Source organism: Larimichthys crocea, chromosome XIV (genome assembly GCF_000972845.2).
Source record: "Larimichthys crocea isolate SSNF chromosome XIV, L_crocea_2.0, whole genome shotgun sequence".
Classification (NCBI taxonomy): domain Eukaryota; kingdom Metazoa; phylum Chordata; class Actinopteri; family Sciaenidae; genus Larimichthys; species Larimichthys crocea.
The window spans coordinates 11,319,861-11,334,587 of NC_040024.1; the positions used below are offsets into that span (position 1 = coordinate 11,319,861).

General features: G+C 38.7%; 3 protein-coding genes across 4 annotated transcripts in view; 1 reads left to right on the top strand and 2 right to left on the bottom strand.

Moving 5' to 3' along the window:
* Positions 1-575: 575 nt before the first annotated feature.
* Positions 576-3,318, bottom strand: LOC104932923 (probable E3 ubiquitin-protein ligase RNF144A-A). Its single transcript, XM_010748258.3, has 4 exons — positions 2,999-3,318; positions 1,845-1,945; positions 1,556-1,711; positions 576-1,455 (listed from the first exon to the last, which is right to left on the bottom strand). The coding sequence occupies exons 1-4, from the start codon at positions 3,213-3,215 to the stop codon at positions 997-999; spliced, it is 933 nt and encodes a 310-aa protein (XP_010746560.3). The 5' UTR covers positions 3,216-3,318; the 3' UTR covers positions 576-996.
* Positions 3,319-5,955: 2,637 nt separating this feature from the next.
* Positions 5,956-9,685, top strand: LOC104932900 (ubiquitin carboxyl-terminal hydrolase 47-like). Its single transcript, XM_027287891.1, has 13 exons — positions 5,956-6,342; positions 6,956-7,013; positions 7,338-7,443; positions 7,562-7,674; positions 7,754-7,824; positions 7,920-8,048; positions 8,252-8,347; positions 8,438-8,566; positions 8,642-8,770; positions 8,886-8,923; positions 9,087-9,118; positions 9,221-9,448; positions 9,555-9,685. The coding sequence occupies exons 2-13, from the start codon at positions 6,983-6,985 to the stop codon at positions 9,677-9,679; spliced, it is 1,227 nt and encodes a 408-aa protein (XP_027143692.1). The 5' UTR covers positions 5,956-6,342; positions 6,956-6,982; the 3' UTR covers positions 9,680-9,685.
* A 488-nt stretch (positions 9,686-10,173) lies between these two features.
* Positions 10,174-14,727, bottom strand: part of cirop (ciliated left-right organizer metallopeptidase) — a 7,409-nt gene continuing 2,855 nt past the window's right edge. For both annotated transcript variants that reach the window (XM_027287889.1, XM_027287890.1), the window contains exons 3-15: positions 14,335-14,428; positions 13,787-13,838; positions 13,552-13,701; positions 13,254-13,379; positions 13,092-13,176; positions 12,794-12,939; positions 12,530-12,713; positions 12,311-12,380; positions 11,740-11,836; positions 11,427-11,534; positions 11,230-11,349; positions 10,470-10,573; positions 10,174-10,391 (exon numbers count right to left, since the gene is read on the bottom strand). In XM_027287889.1, the coding sequence (XP_027143690.1) occupies positions 10,262-10,391; positions 10,470-10,573; positions 11,230-11,349; positions 11,427-11,534; positions 11,740-11,836; positions 12,311-12,380; positions 12,530-12,713; positions 12,794-12,939; positions 13,092-13,176; positions 13,254-13,379; positions 13,552-13,701; positions 13,787-13,838; positions 14,335-14,428 (1,466 nt within the window). In that variant the 3' untranslated portion in view covers positions 10,174-10,261. The remainder of the gene's footprint in view (positions 10,392-10,469; positions 10,574-11,229; positions 11,350-11,426; positions 11,535-11,739; positions 11,837-12,310; positions 12,381-12,529; positions 12,714-12,793; positions 12,940-13,091; positions 13,177-13,253; positions 13,380-13,551; positions 13,702-13,786; positions 13,839-14,334; positions 14,429-14,727) is intronic.

Consider the following 14,727-nt stretch of genomic DNA (forward strand, 5'->3'; position numbering starts at 1 on the left):
CGGCCTCCATGAAAGAGGACCCGCTCCCACTGTAGATATAAAAGGAGAATTTTTAAGTAATAAAAGTAAAAACATTTGTATTTTCAGGTGATTATACAAGCATGAAATTATATATATAGTCTGCCTAATTCTGAAAATAAAGGCCCTAAATCTTACACACTGGACCTTTAAATACTAGTTACATGCAGGGATGCAGTCTAGTCCAAGAGGGGGCGCTGTCCCTCCACTTGTTGACACTGACTGAGTTTTATTAGATCTATAAACACATAGCAGCATAGGAGTCACAGCAATGCAGAAAACGTGCTTAAACTGTTTTATTTCTAACTTGTCTAATCGCATGAGCTTATCTGGTAAAAGTGTCATTTTATCACTGAAACTTGCATATTTATGTTATGAATTTAACGCATAGTAATATGTATATCATTTTATATCAATGATTTTTTTTCCTAGGAGGTCAAAGTCGTGCCCAGCCCTACTCTGCCTCTAATTGGTTTATTTTGATACCAATGAAGGCAACAAGTACAATAAAAAAGGAATTTTATTTGTAATCATATACTTTTATCCTGTGGTGTATCCTTACATCAATAAATGGTCTGAAAAAACTTCGTCCACCAGTGTAATTTGTTTATATATCACAATTTATGTGGCAATGATATAGTGAAGTTACATTTTATATACAGAGTCATGGCTATCATTTGACATTTATGAATTATTGTTTATGTTAAGAGAATAAACTAATGCTCATAACAAAAAACATAATGATGAAGCAATGAAATAACAGATTAAGATATTATAGAGATAAACATGACAACAGTAGAGATATAACATTGCAGAATAATTATATGATGATTACCCTTCAGAATAAAGTTTCAAATTTTAGAAATGTAATAAAAACATGTTAAGAACTTGGCTACAATTTTGATTTTGAAGAACACATTTTCTATGCAAATTATTCAATTGTGGAGCGTCTGAATTTCTTGAGATCACGGCGTGAAATCAACATGATGATGTCATCCTCCACACAGGTATAGAGGTCTGTCTAGGTGTTACACCAGTGGGACAAAGGTTGTATGGGTCTATCTTCAAGCACTGTTCAGTGATCTTCAGGCACACAAAACAGAACTTCACTTTACACCGAGGACAGATCATGCTTTTACACTGATTTTTGTTATGCTCCACCAGCAAACCACAGGTGGGACAGGCACGGATAGATGGACAGCCAGAGACCCCCTTCACATCCCTGAAGACAATATTTGGACAGGTTCTCAGTATTTCCAATGGGCTTTGGCAACCATTATTGTCACAACGATCTGAACGTGGAGCTGGACCTTTCCATTCCCTCAAACACTGCCAGCAGAATCTATAGATCCTGTTTTTTTCAGTTGTGCACACACTGCACATAACATTCAGATTGTTGAGATCATTTCTCATCACATTAGACTTGCAACCAGGACACTGTAAAAACAGAATGAGATGTGGTTAAATTCGCTATTGGCATGACCAAGCAATACAATTTCTGAGAACAGTTTGTAGATAGAGTAACATAGGTACTTACTGCTTTTACGTCCATGTAATCTTTGGCAGCATTGGCGAACATTTTCTTCTCAAAGTACTCAATTTCTTCGGGGCTTAGAAGAGCCATTTTACAAACCTCCTCAAAGGGCCACTCGACATCACAGTTAGTTTGACCACAGACAAATTTGCAGTCACCCTTAAATACAAGAAGAAGAAAAAAATCAAAGAAAATCAGAATCACCTTTATTGTGATTGATTGATTGATTGATTGATTGATTGATTAGATAGATAGATAGATAGATAGATAGATAGATAGATAGATAGCATACCTCATCCAACAAATGGTGACACCAGTCAGTGAGAGACATCGGAGTGACAGCATGACCACACGACATCTTTGCTCTAAGGGACTTGTAGTCATTATACAAAACTATGAGACACAAAAACAAACAAGAAAAGATGTTATGACCATAAGCTACGATCAGTGTTGTGGGTAACACGTTACAACACTCAACAGAGTACTCTAACGCGTTACAAAGTAAGGATTTCTCCGGATAAGGAAAGAAAAATTCCGACAGACAGGTCTCAGAGTCGGTGGACGCTGAAATTGCTGAGTATCTTAAGTCAAGTGTCAAGATCGATCTGTTAAACAAGTTCCCCAGGATCAAGACAGGATTTCTGCGGTTCTCCTCAGAGAAATCGACTGTCAGACAGACAGCAAACAGCTTTTAATTTGTGGTAACGCATGAGTACTCTAACGCGTTACTTTTATTTATAGGCAGTATAGGGGAGAAAAGTTAGGACAATTCCAAGGGCCCACGACTGACAGGGGCCCCAAAAAATATTGTTGACATATGTGCAGCTAAGTTAAAAAATCTGCTGTTTTCATTGTTTTGAGAGGATGATGTTAATTCATTATGATTGAAAATTTAATATACCTTTTAAGTTCGTTCACTTTTCTTTTTTTTAAAGCGATCATTAATATTAAGATAATTTTCCATTTTGAAATTTTACAATAAAAATACATTGATACTGTGAAAAAATGGCCTTCAGCACTTTTTTATGGTGGCTTTTAAATCTCGCATCAAATAGTGAACTGCACCGCATACTGTATGCAGACTTGCATGCATGTACAAATCACCAGCAGTAAATATTGTGCTAGTACTAGTATTGAACTACAAGACGCAAAAACAGTTGCAAGCCTTTAATTAGAGTTATGTAAAGCTTCTGATGGGATAGTTGGGTCCTAGAGATGTGGTGACAATAACTACGCAGAGGGGGCCCAATTTGATTTTTTTTGTCATGGGGCCCAAGATTCCTGGCATAGGTAACGCTGTAACGTAACGGATTACCTTTAATTGACGGTAACGTTGTAACCTAATCAACTACTTTCCAAAGTAACTATACCCAACACTGGCTATGATGAAGAACTTCAAATGTGTCAGTTGTAGATAGTAAACGTCTATTTGTCAAATTTACTTACAGTCCAAGTCATCAGGTCCATCTACAAATCTCAGTGTGGGGTCTCTAGGGTCATAACACTTCTCCTGTTCAGTTGACCAATTGCTGCTTTCAGAGTGATCATCGCAGGCTCCTTCATAGATGTTGTCTGGCTCCTGAAAGTCGTTTACAGGAACAATACCGATCCTTTTCTTTTTCTGTTTTCTCTTCTTCCGTCTAACTCTCAGTGCGTTACCCATGTTGCCTTGGCCTCTTCTGTGAGCCTCAATGCCTGCACTGTCTTAAAGGTATGAGGTAAAACTATTTCGTGAAGTCATGTGACCTGAAGTTGCCTGAGGTGACACAAATCTTTCTTTTTTTTTTTCCTGAGAGGACGACGTGCACCCACACACACACACACACATAAAGGATCACAACATTTCTGTCTTGCGTTGGTCTCACTAACAACATCAACAAGTTTCTGTGGCAAAGATGGGAATCCAGCTGAAAGTCAATGGACCAAAAGGAGAGGAGATCGTCATGGATCTGTGCGACAATACAGAGCAGCTCAAGAAGATTACCGTGAAACAACTGAAGAAGAAAATTGTTAGACAATTCGGGATAAGTACGTTTAATGTCTCTCTTCTTTAATTTTCTTTTTAATATAATACTTATAGTGTGTCAAATTTCAAATATCAAGACACATTTTTCATCATAATTTTGGAGCACAGTCTTGAATCCACACTCAAGTTTCACAGTTGAAAGCAGGCTGTTGTAAATCCCTGTGCTCTAAACTTTGTTAAAGTTTCTAGATAGACCAGTTTTGAACTTCTCTTCACCAGTGATCATAACGATTTTTAAAACGCCACCACTATATGGCCTCAATAACCAAATGTGCAGTTTAATTAAGTTCTCTATGACAATGACAACAGTTAAGTTAACAGTTAACCCTAACCCTAAGCCTAAACTGTCTTTCTGGAATGTATTTAACAAACATGTGATGAGACCATCCTATTATTCTGTCTTGTATTCATGCATTTAAAAAAAGCAAACAAACGACACATCACAAGTTGAGACTCCTTATTTCTCCTCAGGTGACGAGATCCGGTTGGTCTTCAGAACTGAGCCGCTGGAAGACTCGTCCCTGCTGTTATCTTACGGGATAAGACACATGTCCACCATCCACACACTGCTGATGCTGCCTGGAGGCCTCTGATGCTGACCAGACGACAAGAGAAACCCCACAGACTCTGTATCTACCCCACTGCAATTAATGCTAAAAATACATTATGATTTAAAAAATGTAAAAATCACTGAGTTGTAAAAACAAATAAGATGTATTGAACTTACAGATGCTCTCTTGTCCTTTACTGTAAAAGCTAAAAAGAAATAAATACAGGGCGACTGGTTTGGATACGTTGGCCCAGTGTGCAAGAAAATTAGATAAATGGGACCTGAAGTGGAGAAAACATTATGTAGTATTAGTATTATAAAGACTATCCTACACTACTACCTGCATGGTAGCAAACTAATTGGCCTAGTAGTTGAAGGTTCTCTGTCTTTTTATTGTAGAGGTAAGTAATAATAAAACATTTTTAATCATAACCAGGGTTTGGAACTGTGGTTTTGTGCCCAGTGCCTCACCAAACACGCAGCTGCTGCCCTTTTAATTTTTTTATGGGTCGACCCTGCTACTAAGGATGCAGTAAATTGATAGACGCAATGCATAATAGGCAGTTGTAAAATGATTTGCAGCATTTTGCAGCCCTGCTGTTGAAATCTATATGGCCCTCTCATGTATGTAAAACATGTTTTCTTTTTGTTGAGTTTGCTGAATAATAAAAAAAGAGTTTCTCAAACCAAAAGGACTCAAACCTGTTTGGACTGAGGGAAACTTTGTTCTTTTACTGGTTGCGTCAGTCCGTGATGTTTATAATATTACCAGCACTTGTAACCTGATCAGATGACGGACTGACACCTATCTTGGATTTAACATTTACAAATAATTCACAGTAAACGCCCTTCAGTGTTGTTTTATAGCAACATAATGAATACTATTCTTTCCCAGGCCAAACGATTTGACTTGTGGTTTTGTAAACACACAGTCATTTTCCACTGTGAAATAATTTATGACCCTAACAATTCATTATGATAGGTACAAGGTGTTTTCCTGAAAATCAAGGTCAAGAATGTGGTTTTACAGCATTCTGCTGGGGGATTGGGAGGGGTTTAAGAACTGATCCTTGTGGCACAACACAAAGTGGCACCATTTCAGGTGTTCATCCATTTACATTTCTATACTGTTGCAAAATCCTCTGGGCAGAGTTATGCTCTGTTTTTCTCAGACTTGTTGATTAAAAAGTGTTTTATTTTATTTTATTTATTTATTATCCAGGTCAATCATGCAAACCAGCTATCTATCAGACTCTGGGACTATGTCTGAACTTGGTTAGTTGTATTATTTGCGTTCTTTATTTTTCTTTGTTTTGAATTTGTCATTTATTAAATTCTTAGAAAAACAGATCTTCGTGTTGATGGTCACAGTTAGACATACTTATCTCACTATAGAAATGTCCTATACATACTAAAAATCCCAAAGAAAACATGAAGATGCAGCAGCTAAATATAAGAGAGGGGGTCCCTGTGGTACAACCCAAAGTGGTGCCATTTCAAAAGAATTTATAGTGGCTACATAATGAGTGAGAAACACTGAACTGAAACAGTAAGTGTTTCAATCAGCTGGAGGTGCTGCACATAACTGAGGAGTTAGGTCAAATTTCACCTCAGCAGTTCGACAAAACAAGGATGCAGAAGTTTAATAGTTTACTGTAATCAAGTTTAGGAATGTGGTTCTACTGGATTGAAGAAGAAGAATGGGGAAATTCTTTTTTCCACTCTTTTTCTTTTATTTACATGCATTTTTAACCCCAAACACACATACAGTACAAGTACAAGGCTCATAGACATGCAAATGTGGAGAGAGATGGTGGAGTGATGGGCAGCCAGCCAGAGCGCCCTGCGAGCAGTTGGGGGGATTCGGTGCCTTGCTCAAGGGCACCTCGGCAGTACACAGGGCTGCGCATGGGCTTTGGGGTTGTAGACGGTGATGGCACTAAGCCAGGTCAGAGAAGACGCTCTCTCTTTGGCATGTTAGGCTGTTGTTTTGAGTGAAGGAGGAGCAGTGCAGGTACCAGCCTATCTCAGAGTTACCTGGTGATTAGGGTTGAAGAAACTCAATGTTGGCCTACCCACTATGTTGGTTCAACTGGATTCGCTTAGAAATAAACGGCAGCATGTAGCCAAAAATAGTCATCAGTAATTATCATTGGGTGCTTTGCATGCTGTTGTGATCTCCTCTGCAAAAGTCAAAGTGGAAACTTTCACAAGGTAACACCATATTTTCTTCTTTCTCTAAATTAAGACGAAGAGGATTACTATATCACAAAAGGTCTCTATGTCAGTGAGTGAAATAGGATTGAATGAATGTTATTTTCTGTTAGTCGCTGCTTTGGTTAAAACAGTGATATTACACAGAGTGTCATGCAAAACAGGTGGGTTTCCCTTAAATAACTTAAGGTATCGTTATACAGATTTTCTGTAAACTAATTATTTTACTTATTACTTACTTATTACTTTTGCGACGGAGTAACTAATTGGGAGTAACCAACAATAAGCATGAAAAGTTTCAGTGATAAAATTCTTTCTGATTTCAAGATGTAAAAGCAGCCTGGTCATGCCATTATAAGATTAAATTTCAAAATTCAAATTCACTCTAAAGGGATACTACACTTCTTCTGCTTCTTATTGAGAAAGTTCATTTTGTTGTCCGTGAATTTCTTTTGTTGAATATCTAAATGTTCCCTGTAGTGTCATGTTGATGAAATACACAAACAAGTGGAGAGACAGCGCCACCTGTTGGACTAGACTGCATGCCAGGATGATGGTGTGTGTTGTTCAGCTTGATAAAATCAGATAAATAATAACTTTTAAATCATTACAGTCTTCAGGCGAGATTCAAGAGGAAAAGATGTCCAGCTCCAGAAACCGCAAGGACGCAGGTGAAGCAGAAATGTTTGTAGTGGAATACAAATAAAATAGGAAATTAAAAGAAGGTTATATCATTTTATATTAATATAGCTATTTAGTTTAAAGAATATATTTATATATATATTTATTTAACCATATGTGCATGTAACCTAAATCTAAATTTATAATTTTATAGGAAAGTCCTCTGGCCTGAATGAGATGTACAAAAATGGTAATTTGATGAATGAGTGTCTCTACAAAGACACAATAAAGTTACTGTACATAGCTTGTCAATTTTATTATTTACATACATGTTGAAATCCCTATAATGACACTGAGTTTTTTTTTTTTTTTAGTGCCTCTGCTACAGAGACCTCTTTATGGCCTGTATAACCAGGGAGCCACATGTTACCTCAACAGTGTCCTTCAAGTTCTCTTCATGACAACTGAGATCCATAACAGGTTTGAAACAGGGCTCCTCTAATTTAACATGAAGCACAGAAGGTTACAAGGTTTTTCTAGTTCAGTAACATTATAATATATGTGTCTGCTTGTAACACAATGCACCCTCTTTTGAAAGGTTGGATCCAAAATCACAGTTGATAGATCAAGAGCTGAGAAACATCTTTGAAAAATTGGAAGAAAGAACATGCAGAACAGAAAACATCACAGAGAGTTTGGAAATTAAAAATGGTAGGTTGGTCAGTGATCAGTAGATCAATAGTCACAGAGTTTTAGACTTTTTAAAATTCTCTCATGAATCATTCTGCAGTTAACAAACAACGTGATGCTGCCGAATGCCTGGAGCTGATTTTAAATAAGATCAACAAACAGGCCTCTGAGGTGAGTACTTATGAAATCCACAGTGTAAGTTACAAGTCAGGGTATCAAACCAACATATCAGAATATTTTGTTATAATTAATATTTCTATATTAAGGTTTTCCAAGGACAGCTGACATACACAACAAAGTGCTGCAAAGGCCACATCATCATTGAAGAGACAAATCCATTTTGGACTCTTCCACTGTCACTGAAAGATACTCATGATACCTACCTGTACAGTGTGGTAAGCTGACATTAAAGTATTTTAATGTCTATGTACAACCTTGCAGGTATATCATTTTAATAAAAATAAAAGATAGAATTAGTAAAATTTCCACTATTTTCAAAATGCAAGATACTTCTGAATATTTGTTTTGTCATTAAAACGTAAATAAAACTATAGTGTTTTTATGATGAAATGTATTATTTATTACTGTGTTTCTACAGGAAAAAGGCATTAAAAAGATTTTTCAGACAAAATCGCACAGTGGACGCAACATGGTGTACTGCGTCGAATGTAACGAGAAAACAGACGCAACCAGTGTGAGTTTACAAACTTCAACTGTACCCTGATCACATGTTATAAAATTATCAAAATCTGTGGTGTTTAATCATCTTTCTTGTGTTTTTTAGGGATGTGAGATGGAGAAATCTCCTCAGATTTTGGTTCTACTCCTCAAGAGATTTGACTTTGACTACAACACCATGTCAGACGTCAAATCAGACTGCTGGGTGGAGGTGCCTCGCGCTCTACAAATAAAGGCAAGGGAAGTAACTTTGAATAGTGTTCATTATGTGTAAGTGTTTTCATGTACCTGACTGTGTTCTTCATTGTAGAACAAGAAGTACAAACTGTATGGGATGGTGAATCACATGGGCAGTCTGAGAGGTGGACATTACACAGCCACCATCCTGTCCAATGAGGACAAGACCTGGTATGAGTTCAATGATGCTCACGTCAACAAGGTGAATGAGTGAATGTGAAGGAGAACTAATAGAAGTTAGATAGTATGGCAGATATTCAAAACCTACAAAAAAAATCTAAATATTAAATAGATATTTGTTGATTGTTCCTGTGCAGGTTGAGGACCAACCGTTTGCAAAAACTGGGATTTACAAGTACGTTTAAATATTCCACTTCATAAGATATGACATATTGAAACAGTCACTAGTAGCTGTGTAGTAGCTGTCCTGGAGCTTTTGATCGTAAGAGTCAAGAATGAATGTTCAGTCTCAAGTTTAAGATATATTCTATGGTTTACTGTATCTATTTGTTCCACAGTTCCAGCACTGCATATCTGCTCGTGTACAGAGGTAAGATCTCAAAAGTACATCAACAAAACATTCAATCCTGTAATATTAACAGATGATTGATCATTTTATTACTTTTACTTTTCCCTAACCCTAACTTTAAAGCCTCAGGGAGTCCGAGAGACAGGACGAAAGAGCAACAGGATGAAATCGAACAACCGGATCAACGTAGGGGATACAAAGGAAAAGAGAGGAAGAAAGCGTCACCAGTCCATCAGGGTCGAGGAGAGGAGGGTGATGCAAAACGTAAAAAGGTTTCAAGCTTCAACGAGGACATGATCAAAGCAGATCCTCAACATCTCCGCAATCAAAGACAAAACAGAAGCCACTCCAGTAAGCAACACTCAAGACAGTCATGCAAAGGCAGAGACAACATAAAGCTTTCTGATTCTGCTTTCTTTCTGTGAGGAAAATAATTTCTGCCTTACTTTCCCCACAGATGAGAGTTCTCCACAACTCTGCAAGAATTTCAAGAAGAATCCTCTTCTCATTTTCCTCGTCGTTTTCGGTTGTGCGTTAATTGTGATTCTTATTGTTGTTCTGACAACTGTGAACATGACTTAATAGAGGGGGGAGAAGAAGGACCTCTGTCACTGAGTGTAGGTTCAGAAATGTCAACCAGCAACTTGGTGTCAAAGTGATAATGAGGTGATCTCTCCAGCTATCGGTCCACCTTCCATACTTTGAGCCGGGCCACCCTTTCCAAGCCAAATCCCTACAGACTGAGCCACTGCCGCCCAAGTAATCTTACTTAATGATCAAGGGACATAATCAAGGACTTGCAGTAGATTAAAATATGGAACTATTACTACTACTTCATTACTGACTTCCTCTTTTCCAGTGCAGTCGTTAACAGGTGTTTTTATCTCAGGCATGTATTGTGTTATTATTATTTTATCTCTACAATGTCTTTGTTTATTCTGTTAACATTATATTCACTGTTTGTTTTCAAGTTTTTGTAAAGTTTCTTTCATTATACTATTTTACTATCTCTTATTATTATCATCATGTGTGGTGTTTGAAATAATCAATTGTCTTTCACATTAAAATCCATCAAATCCATCTAAAAGCTTTTTTTTATTATTATTATTTAAGACTGAAATGTTACAAAGGTTTTAAAGGCAGTGTTTGCTGCAGATCACTGAGTCACTCTGGGGCGGTCTGGATCCTGATCCTGCAGGATCGACATTTCCTGTAAGACACCATGAACGCAGCCAGGAGACAAACAGCAGCAGGGATGCAGAGGAGCGACCAGGTTTGAGTGTCACCGGGATCACTGAGCAAAAAGCAGTATGTTAGTATGAGTTACAGATCTCTATAAAGCAACAAGGTGCTTGTTTAAAGTTATACTTGCCTTGTGATAGAAGCAGGAAAGACGTCGTCTGACGGAGGAGCGATGTCAGGGTACAGACATAACCTCCTGTCAGGGCAGGAAACCAAACCCTGATATCCTTTTACCTGAGGATTAAAACAGCAAAGACAGAATAAATAATATGATTACATTTTAAATCAGATCTGTTTGCATGTAGCATTTTTATATTACTTAAATCCCTGAAGACAAATTCTGAATAGTGGAGAAGGAAAAGCACCTTCTCTGTCACAATACACCATGTCGCTGCCATATTCATACACATATTTACATCGCACCATATCAAGACATATTACTGTATTATTATATTATTGTTCTTTTACGAGTTTATTTAGTTAACAGGACCTTGAAGACATTAGGAAAAGCCATGCTGGGTTTGGTTGTCATCGAGGGTGACGTGCCACATAATTCAGGTATTGACGATAATCGCGACATCGTGATATATCGTGATATCGTGATAATAAAACACATTTGACAACATCCTGTAAACAATCCAGAGCCTCTTAAATCATATCTTTCTGTTCTTGCATTTGCATAGACAATGACTGTCATGCACTTTCACTTCTTTTTTTTAGATATACTGCGATAATGTCGCCATCATGTCGCCATCGTCATGATAATCGTGCAGGAAAAATCAGATATCGTGACACCCCTTTATGTAGCTTGACAGTGGTTAGTTTTTTCAGTATCGCTGAACAACTCTACTGATTTACAGCTGTTGCTTTATGTCGTTGTGTCATGTTACCTGAATGGTGCCCCCTGCTGGACAGTCCACCCATTCAGAGCCAGACACCTTGATCTGGTACCTGTTTGGTCCAGTACACCTGTGTCTGTAACAACGTCCCTCCACAGAGTTGCTGTCGTTCTGTTGGGTGGAGAAAGAATAAATTATTAATGTTAAACAGATGAAACAGTGATGAGCATTCACGTGCATGCACTAACCTGTGTAGTCAGGCTGGAGAAGAAGCAACGGCTGTCAAAGCCAAAGATTTCACCGCTCCGGTCCTCTTCAGCTGCCCGCCTGTTGTATTCCTCTTTCCAACATTCACTCTGGAAGACAAGAGGAGGAAAATATGATGCTGCAATGGCAATAAAATGGCAAAGACTGCAAGAAAAATAGGGCTTATCCCATATACCTGTGAGGAATGCAGATTATTTTAGTCATTTTGAAAATAAGGAAAAGAAGTAAAGCTTTTCAAAATGAGTAAAAAAATAAACTTAACTCATGAATTTAATGTAAACAAATAAAACTGACCCCGTTTTTCAGTGGTTTATACATTCGACATCCCTCCAGGTATTGATCAGTCTGACACTCTCCCTTGTGGAGGTGAAGATAATGACATCCAAAACCACTGAGAAGAGAGAATAAGTATGATATTGCGGCTTTCCAAATCCTTTAAAGACGCTAGAGAGGCCGAGGTTAGGTCCTGTATGTTTGGTACAACGCGCTGATGTTCAGAGAAGCACGATGAGTCCAGGTACGTTTCAAAGTATTTAATAAGATGACATAATGTGGTTTTACCGTACACTGTTGGCATGTATTACAATGCATTCAATTAAACGAAAAGCGGTCAACAAAAATTACGGCTACCTAACCTGCCTCTCTCCTCCCCCAGTGCAGGTGATTCAGCCCCTAATATAACCTACGTTGATCATCTGCTGGCACCCATGTGACCCAAACCACACACATCACCGTGGCAACCAGACCAAATAAATCAAACCAAGAATACTGATCTAACAAAATATGGCTCCTACAATGAAAAGACAAAAAGTGACCCACATTCCACCTGAAAACATGAGTCACAAATATGTGATTAGAAATGTACCTGCCAGTGCAGAAGAAGTACGAGGACTTGTCCTGACAGGTTGACAGGGAACCAAACACAGCTCCTTCACCTACAAAACACACATTTAATTATGAAGTTGTTCTCCTGCATACATTGTTAAGACACATGAGTCAGGATGTTTACTTTCCTGTTAGTAATCATGCATAAATTATATTTATATGACTGCATTTATTATCTACAAACTTCACCTTTCCTTACCGTCTCCCCAGACTAGACTCTGTGCCTGACTCCGGTTGACCGTGTACCAGCCTGTATCCTGTAAAGCAGCCAAGGTGACCGGGTCGATCCGGACTGTGCTCGAGTCCTCCAGCACCGCCGCCATGATAGAGCCCTGCAGGACCCTGGACTCCCAATGAGAGGACACTCTGCCTGGAGGTGCATCCTGAAGACAAAGAGTGTGAAACGTGTTAAGGAGAGCGCACAATGAATCTGAAGAAGCTTTAAGTTGGAGCTGGTAGGTACCAGGTTCTCTAGCGGCCCTCCTAGTTCAGGGTCAGAGGACGCCAGGTGCTTCTGCAGGGCTGAGATGACGGATGGGGTGTAAATCCTCATCTGGCCTGCTCCATCAGAGTGAGTCACTTGGCCTCGAGGAGAACAGCCAGATCCCCCTGCAGCCATGCATGTGATATTCAATGTGATTAAATGTGGAGTAGACTCAAGATATTTGGTTGAACTACAGAAAACAACACAACGAATGAGGCAATCACACACTATTAAATCATAATATAAAAGCATGTGATGTAATAAAGTGTTTAAAAACCTGAAGAAGTGGAGGAACAGTCTCTCCAGGTGTGGAAGAGATGTTTAGAGAAACCAAGTGTGTGAAACAGCTCATGGATCACAGTCTGGAAAACAGATGTGCATGCACATTTCAACACGTAATAACTGGCAGAAGCATCATTATTAATGTTGTTAATCATACCTGTACAGCAGCCTGGTGGCTGTATGCAGCTTCTGTCAGCCTGCCCCTGCAGATGACCACCACCCCAGCCACAGGGCGTCCGTGGACGTCTGTCCGGCAGTGGACAGCGTAGGCCAACACGTTGGGCTGAGGGAGGAACAGGACGTTTGTGAGCGCAGATCCAAGTGCTTTCATCAGGTTTACACATTTGCTGTTGTAGTAATCTAACGTTGGGAAATATCCAACTACTACCTACTTTAAAACACTTCTCAGATATGTTTTGATATCAATGATCTCAATGTTTTCTGTAGATCTTTACCTCTGCTCTACACTTATCAGTGTCCCGCACGTGGAGGTACAACAAGAAGTCCGTGTCGGGGACTCCGGCACCTTTAGGTCGGAGCTCAGTCCTACGAGGTGAATCAGCGTTTGCGTAAATGTCACATCCAGCCAGATGATCATCTGGAATCTGTTGATAACAGGAATGGCAAACGATGAGGGACGTATTTTTATTTTATGGCAAGAATACACAAATAATTCAGCGTGATACTTACGGTCACATCCAAACAGGTTTCAGATCTGTAGTTATTGTTGGCTCGACCACACCTGATGAAAAAAAAACTCGACCTTATTAATTTCATTTTCACACTTACACTTTCATTTGACTTTGTTTTCAAGAAGGGATCAACCCCATCCCCTTCTGAACCTTGATCCTTTACTCGTCCTACGACTTCAGGAAAATACCAATATATCTGTTTGTCTCAGCCCGAAAGTTCTACCAGATGTATGAATATCAAAACTGATGAATTAAAATATTAAATCTAAATATTCCCTGCACTGCGAACATTTGCACATTAACCTGGTACTTGCAATCCCTGCACAGCTGTACAGCTCATTTCATTTTAAAACATATTGTGTGTATATATATATATTTATATTGTTTATATTTTTTAATACTTGATCTTCCTTATATTTTTAGATAATGTTTGTTATGCAGCAATTACACCATCTTCATCACCGTAACACTAAGTTGTATGAAGTTAGAGTGTGTTTGAAGGATTGCAGACCTCCTAACACACACACACACACACAGTATACACACCTGTTGTAGTTAGCAGTACTTGAATTCCTCCAGAGAAACTTGCAGTATTTATTGACGTCTCTGCTGAGCAGCAACGGACCCTGCACTCTGTTCACTAATGAAAGGTGGACAGTTCATGATAGTTCATGGTAGTGTGTGTATATTAATTTTAAAGAATTAACACGTTAAAATTTTTTTTGGATGTGGCAAAGTAGAGCTTTGTTTCCCAGATATATTAGTGTGTGTGTGAATGGGTGTATAAGAGGCATTAACTTAAAGCCCTCACGGAGACTGCGCCCTGGGCGGTCTCCCACATTGCCCATAGCTAAAACCGGCCCTGCTTGTTTTAGTTTACGGGCAGATCTGCCACATCCAATATGGCGGACACGTTAACGTATCGCAGCAACGGACCAA